A 7,256-nucleotide genomic window follows, 5' to 3' on the forward strand; every position below is an offset into this window, starting at 1 on the left:
AAAAAAAAAAAAAAAAAAAAAATCAAATAATACTTTGGTTGAAAAATGTAATGAAAAACGTGTGTTAAGAATTTTTCGATCTCACTCCTTATACTCATTAAAAGTCTGGTCTATAGTCTAGGGCATAGTCTAAAGTCCGTATATTGTTTAGTCTATAGTCTCGTCTATAGTCTAGTCTATAGTCTAGTCTATAGTCTAGTCTATCGTCTAGTCTATAGTCTAGTCTATAGACCAGTTTATAGTCTAGTATATAGGCTAGTCTATTGTCTTGTCTATAGTTCAGTCTATGTTGTAGTGTATAGTCTATATACTCATCAAAAGTCTGGTCTATAGTCTAGGGCATAGTCTAGTCTAAAGTCCGTATATTGTTTAGTCTATAGTCTCCTCTATAGTCTACGCTATATTCTAGTCCATAGTCTTATATATAGTCTACTCTATAGTCTAGGCTATTTTCTAGTCTCTAGTGTAGTCTATTGTCATGTATATTGTTTAGTATATAGTCTGGTCTATTGTCTAGTCTACAGTATAGTCTAGTCTATATTCTGGTTGTTTCTGTTAGAGCAACTTTGTTGTGAATCCCAGATGTTTAATTTATATCCCCAAAATTTTTCAATCAAAAGGTTCAAAGTAAAGAGCTTTCATTCCTTTTTAATTCAATATTTTAATAACTTATCTTTAACTAAATTCTATTCTAAAAAACTAATAATTTATAACAATTTTACTTATTTATTAAATAATTATACTTGTGCGCTTGCAAATTAAGCCATTGGCATGGGTACGTGTGGCAAAGGGTTACATTGCTGGGCAAAACTTTTAGCCAAATTACAAGAGTTTTCATTCTGTTGCCACATCTCGGGGGGACAGTGTAGGAAGGTCTCAGCATTAACACAACCATAAACCATGCTGGCATACGGAGAACAGCCCAAGTCAGTTAATTTCGAAAACATTTTTATGCCTTTGGCCTGCATATTTTGTTTGACTAAAGAGAGAAATGAAATTAATGAAATGTTAAAGGAATGATAGACATAATACAATAAAAAGAGAGAAATTAAAACAGAAAAATAAATGATAAAGATAATAAATTCATATGGAAGAAATGAGGGTATACAAAGGCATAAGTACATGTATACATAGGAAGGGATAGAGTTAGGGGGCGGGTAATACATTACATTTAAGTATTATAATATTCATACGCACTATTGGTCAAGCATGTACGAAAGGATTGAACTATTGTTGGAACAATAACCCTGTCACGTTGTTCGATATTTGTTGTCAAAAACTTTTGAACATTTTCAATATGTATATCACCATCAGGCTGTAGGGAATTCGTTTCACGATAAATACATTCCGGATAACACTACAAGGAAATTAAACAAAAAAAAGGAATAAAAGACAATGAGATAAATATAATTTAAACATCTTCATGCTATAGTCTTATATAGTCTATAGAAATTTTTTTTTTTTTAAATAAAATATTTTGTTTTTTAAAGACTTACCACATGTGCATATGTTGGATATTTATCATTGTGTGATTTAAAAGATACTATTTGTTTATGACATTTTTCAATTGCATCGCCCATATTTATGGCTGGTAAACGACAACACTTACTGATGTCCTGTTTGAACAAAAAAAAAAAAAAACAAATAGACAAAATTTGTTTTAAATCAAAATATATATGGAAATATTGTTTATAGATAAATATTGGTGTATATATCAATTTTTAAATAAATAATCTACGGAAATGTGTGTTTTATAATATTAAAAATATTCTACTACATCTGGCCCCATCATATACATATACATATGTATTGACATATGTTGAATTTAATATCTTTCTTATCGAGTATGTTATGGTTGGTTTTAAACTGTGATCTGTTATAATTCATACAATATTTTTTTACTTAGTGTATTTTTTTTGAATTTTTTTCACCTTTTATGTAACATAAGTCCTATCCTATATACATATATCGTATGACGTTTTTAACGTTTTAAAACTATTAAAATGTATTCTATAACATTATAATGTGTACCATTACATTATAAAGTTTCTACAACATTATAATCCGATTATAAGGTATTCTATTGAATTATAATCCTATTGTAATTTATTCTATAACATTATAATCCGATTATTGTATTATTATCCGTTTATAATGTATACTATTACATAATAATCCGATTATAATGTATTCTATCACAATATAATCCGATTATAATGCATTCTATTACATTATAATCCGATTATAATATATTCTATTACATTATAATCCGATTATAAGGTATTCTATCACAATATAATCCGATTATAATGCATTTTATTACATTATAATCCGATTATAATATAGACTGTTACAGTACAATCTGATTATAATGTATTCTATTACATTATAATACGATTATAATGTATTCTACTAGATTATAATCCGATTATAATGCATTCTGTTACATTATAATCCGATTATAATGCATTATTTTACATTATAATCCGATTATAATGCATTATTTTACATTATAATCCGATTATAATGTATACTATTACATTATAATCCTATTATAATGTATTCTATCACAATATAATCCTATTATAATGTATTTTATTACATTATAATCCGATTATAATGTATTCTGTTACATTATAATCCAATTATAATGTATTCTATCACAATATAATCCGATTATAATGCATTTTATTACATTATAATCCGATTATAATGTAGACTGTTACAGTACAATCTGATTATAATGTATTCTATTACATTATAATACGATTATAATGTATTCTACTAGATTATAATCCGATTATAATGCATTCCGTTACATTATAATCCGATTATAAGGCATTCTTTTACATTATAATCCGATTATAATGTAGATTATAAGATTATAATCTGATTATAATGTATACTATTACATTATAATCCGATTATAATGTATTCTGTTACATTATAATCCAATTATAATGTATTCTATCACAATATAATCCGATTATAATGCATTTTATTACATTATAATCCGATTATAATACCTTCTATTACATTATAATCCGATTATAATGTAGACTATTACATTATAATCTGATTATAATGTATTCTACTAGATTATAATCCGATTAGGATGTATTCTAATAGATTATAATCCGATTATAATGTATTCTAATAGATTATAATCCGATTATAATGTATTTTGTTACATTATAATCCAATTATAATGTATTTTATCACAATATAATCCGATTATAGTGTAGATTTTTACATTATTATCCGATTACAATGTATTCTTTTACATTATAATCCGATTATAATGTATTCTATTACATTATAATCCGATTATAATGTAATTCAATTCCTTTTCATTATAATTATAATCCGATTATAATGAATTCTATTACATTATAATCCGATTATAATGCATTCTATTACATTATAATCCGATTATAATGTATTATATTACATTATAATCCGATTATAATGTATTCTATTACATTATAATCCGATTATAATGAATTCTATTACATTATAATCCGATTATAATGCATTTTATTACATTATAATCCGACTATAATGTATTCAATTACATTATAATCGGATTATAATGTATTCTTTTACATTATAATCCTATTATAATGAATTCTATTACATTATAATCCGATTATAATGCATTCTATTACATTATAATCCGATTATAATGTTTTCAATTACATTATAATCGGATTGTAATGTATTATTTTACATTATAATCAGATTATGATGTATTCTATTGCATTATAATGTATTATATAACATTATAATCCAATTATTCTATGTAATTATAATGTGCCATTTTAAAAATGGTTTAAAAAGTATTACATAAAATTAAAATCTATAATAACATTATAATCCGATTGTTTTTTATGCTTTAACATTTTAATAGATTTTGTCAAAGGATATTTGAATCTTTATTATTGGTTACAATGTCGTCGTCGAGGAAGAAGATATAAATAATTAAATACACATTGTTTGTTATAACTTCCATTGTAGATTGATAAAATATGAAATAGAGTGGTTGCATATGTCAATTATATTTAATTAAATATAAAAATTTATATTTTTATGCGAAAAAAATACAATAATTAGCACAATTGCAACAAAATCTTACAACAATTGCAAAATAAAAGGACATTTTTTTTTGTAATAGTTAATATCAATTTAAAAATAAAAAGGATAATTTTCAAAATCTACTTACAAAATTATCAAATTTTGGTGGCTGGGAACAGTTAAACGAACCTATTGACAATTCCTTAACAGCTGCCTCAGTACAACACTATTAATATGAAAAACAAAAAACGATAAATAAAATGTTAAAATTTATTAAAAATTTTGTTTAATAACTCTTTTCACTTACAATTCCAATAACTGCATTTAAAAATATCAAAACATGCAATTTCCAAACACTGTGAGTTGCAAACATATTTTTTGTTATTTTTTTTTGAGACACAAACTCAATGTATACCGATGATGAACTGCAAACTATAACTAGAAGAAACTTTAATTTAGAAATTAGTTTTTAAATAAAAGTTAAACATTTTTAATGTTTTTCATTTATATATAAAAATTTCCCAACGCTTGAATGGTATGTCAAGTGGAAATTTCAATGATATTTTCCGTTTATGATGACCATGATGATGATGAAGATAATAAAAGAATACAGCTTAGGAATGGAATATTGTTGTGGAAAATATTAAATTATATATTTTTTATGAAAGGGGGTAATAACCTGGTGTTTAAGTGTTGGTTTTAGTAATGCTACTAACTTAGTATGAGATTATTTAGTTAAATAATGGTGTTCAGTTAGAGAATGTATATCGTTATAGGGGTTTGTTTGTAAGTGATGGATTTTTTTTACTTTTTACTCTATGTATATAGGACCTATGAGGGTCTATTGGCTGGACTGTTGACTAATCTATTGAAAAGTGTGTTCGCCTATTAAACTATCAATAAAAAGCCTACAGACTATTGATTAGTCTTCGGACTAGTCTATTCTCTATTCTATAGACCAGTCTATTGATTAGTCTATGTACCAGTTTATTAACTATTATGTTATGGATTAGTCTGTTGTCTAATCGATTGACTAGATTATTGTCTATTCAATAACTAATATATGGACTATTCTACTGACTAGTCTATAAAATAGTCTACTGTTGAATCTATTCACTATTCACTAGTCAACGGACTAGTTAACTGGCTATTCTATTGACTTGTCTGTGCAGTAGTCTATTTACTAGACTTTGGACTAGTCTATTGCTTAGACTATAGTGTAGTCAATTGACAGGTCTATTGATTAGTTTATTGACTAGTCTATTGGCTAGTCTGTTGGCTAATATGTGGACTAGTCTACTGACTAGTTTATCTATTTACTAGGACATTGACTACTTTAAAAACTAGTCTATTGACTATTCTATTTTATAGACTATGCACTAGTCTATTGGAAAATCTATTGACTATTGAAAATCTATCAATGAATTAGTCTGTTCTATTGTCTTTATTAGACTATCTATTAGTCTATTTACTAGTCCATTGACTAGTCTATAGTCTATTCTAAGGACCAGTCTATTGGTTAGTATGTTGACTAGTTTATTGTCTATTATATGGACCAGTCTATTGATTAGTCTGCTGCCTAGTCTATTAACCAGTCTATTGACTAGTGTGTAAACTATCGACTATTGACTAGGCTATTGGGTAGATTATGGGACTATACTATTGACTAGTATATTTGATAGATTATGGACTGGTCTTTTAACCAGTCTATTGGCTAGCCTAGGGCCTAGAATGTGAACTAGTTTATGGTATAGTCTATTGACTACATTATCTAATGTCTAGGTCATTGGCTAGAGTCTATTGACTAGTCTATTTGATAGGTTATGTATTGGTCTATTGACCAGTCGATGGACTAGTATATTGGATAGTCGATTGACTTGTATGTTGACTAATCTATGAACCAGTGTATTGACAAGTCTATAGACTATGAACAAGTCTATTGAGTGGTCCATTAAATAGTCTATTGACTGGTCTAATAACTGGTCTATTGACTAGGCTATTGACTAGGCTATTGACTAGTTTATGGACTAGTATATTGACTAGTCTATGAACCAGTCTATTGACAAGTCCGTAGACTATGGACAAGTCTATTGACTGGTCTATTGACTATATACTATTGATTGTTCTATTAACTGGTCAGTTGACTGGTCTATTGACTAGTTTATGGACTAGTCTATTGATTAGTATATTTCATAGACTATGGACTGGTCTGTGAACCACTATGTGGACTAATCATTTGGCTAGCCTATTGGCTAGTTCATAGACATAGTCCATAGTATTTAAATCTTAAATTTACATATTTTTGTTATTTAGTCTTCTTTATCTAACACCTCCCGAAACACAACCCTTTAACAAACAGCTCTAATCCAATCTATTGTTTTTATTTGCCAGTAATACCCAGTTAATTATGGCCAATTCATGTACTTGAAAGTTGAGTGTTACTAATATCACAAATAAAACTGTTTATACACAGCATATTTATTTGTCTAAAAGGGTCAACATTTTTATCAATATCATCACCATCACCATCGTCATCATGATTGTCAGTATTGTGTCAGCAACATTCAGTAGCATTCATATAATTATCATAGTCCAACAATAACATTCTTTACCCAACCACCCACCTGTAAACGTGTTGAAGGTTGATCTGTGTCTTTTTATTCAAATAATTTAATGCCTCATTTAAGCCAAAAATTTCTGCTGAGTTGGCTTATGGTTTTTTGTTTTTTTGTTTTGGCGGATTTTTATTTGTTTTGCTTCTCGTTTAAATGGTCGTATCAAATGTGACTAATTTAGAATTGAATGGTGCAACAGATATTTACTAGATGAATGGATAAGAGTAGATGACAGGTGAAACTGAAGGTTGTTTGGTAGGGAGTTTTGATCGTATTTTTTTTTTGCTGAACTGTTATATAGTTGAATTATGTCTCTCTTTAATTTTTGGGTTATAATGTCTATTTTTGTATGAAATTAAATGAGAGGAAAGTTTAAGTATTTCGGATAAACTAAAGGGCCCTAATGGGACAACAAACTAAATTGTTATAATTGAAAAAAATCAAAAACAAAATTTATTCGTTCGTATTAATTTCTGTTTTTTTAAAGGTTTAACCTTGAATTCAGTAATTTTTTCCCATTACTGTTCAAATTAATAAAAGTTAATTTTATGACTGAAATTTATTGTG

At 27.1% G+C, this 7,256-nt stretch overlaps 1 protein-coding gene across 1 annotated transcript; it reads right to left on the reverse strand.

Moving 5' to 3' along the window:
* Window positions 1-750: 750 nt before the first annotated feature.
* On the reverse strand, window positions 751-4,512 carry LOC111683453. The gene is made up of 5 exons (XM_046955352.1): window positions 4,382-4,512; window positions 4,223-4,300; window positions 1,497-1,616; window positions 1,198-1,357; window positions 751-979 (listed from the first exon to the last, which is right to left on the reverse strand). The coding sequence occupies exons 1-5, from the start codon at window positions 4,445-4,447 to the stop codon at window positions 759-761; spliced, it is 645 nt and encodes a 214-aa protein (XP_046811308.1). The 5' UTR covers window positions 4,448-4,512; the 3' UTR covers window positions 751-758.
* Between the last annotated feature and the right edge of the window lie 2,744 nt (window positions 4,513-7,256).

The sequence above is a fragment of the Lucilia cuprina genome, chromosome 6 (assembly GCF_022045245.1).
Source record: "Lucilia cuprina isolate Lc7/37 chromosome 6, ASM2204524v1, whole genome shotgun sequence".
In the NCBI taxonomy this organism is placed as follows: Eukaryota; Metazoa; Arthropoda; class Insecta; order Diptera; family Calliphoridae; genus Lucilia; species Lucilia cuprina.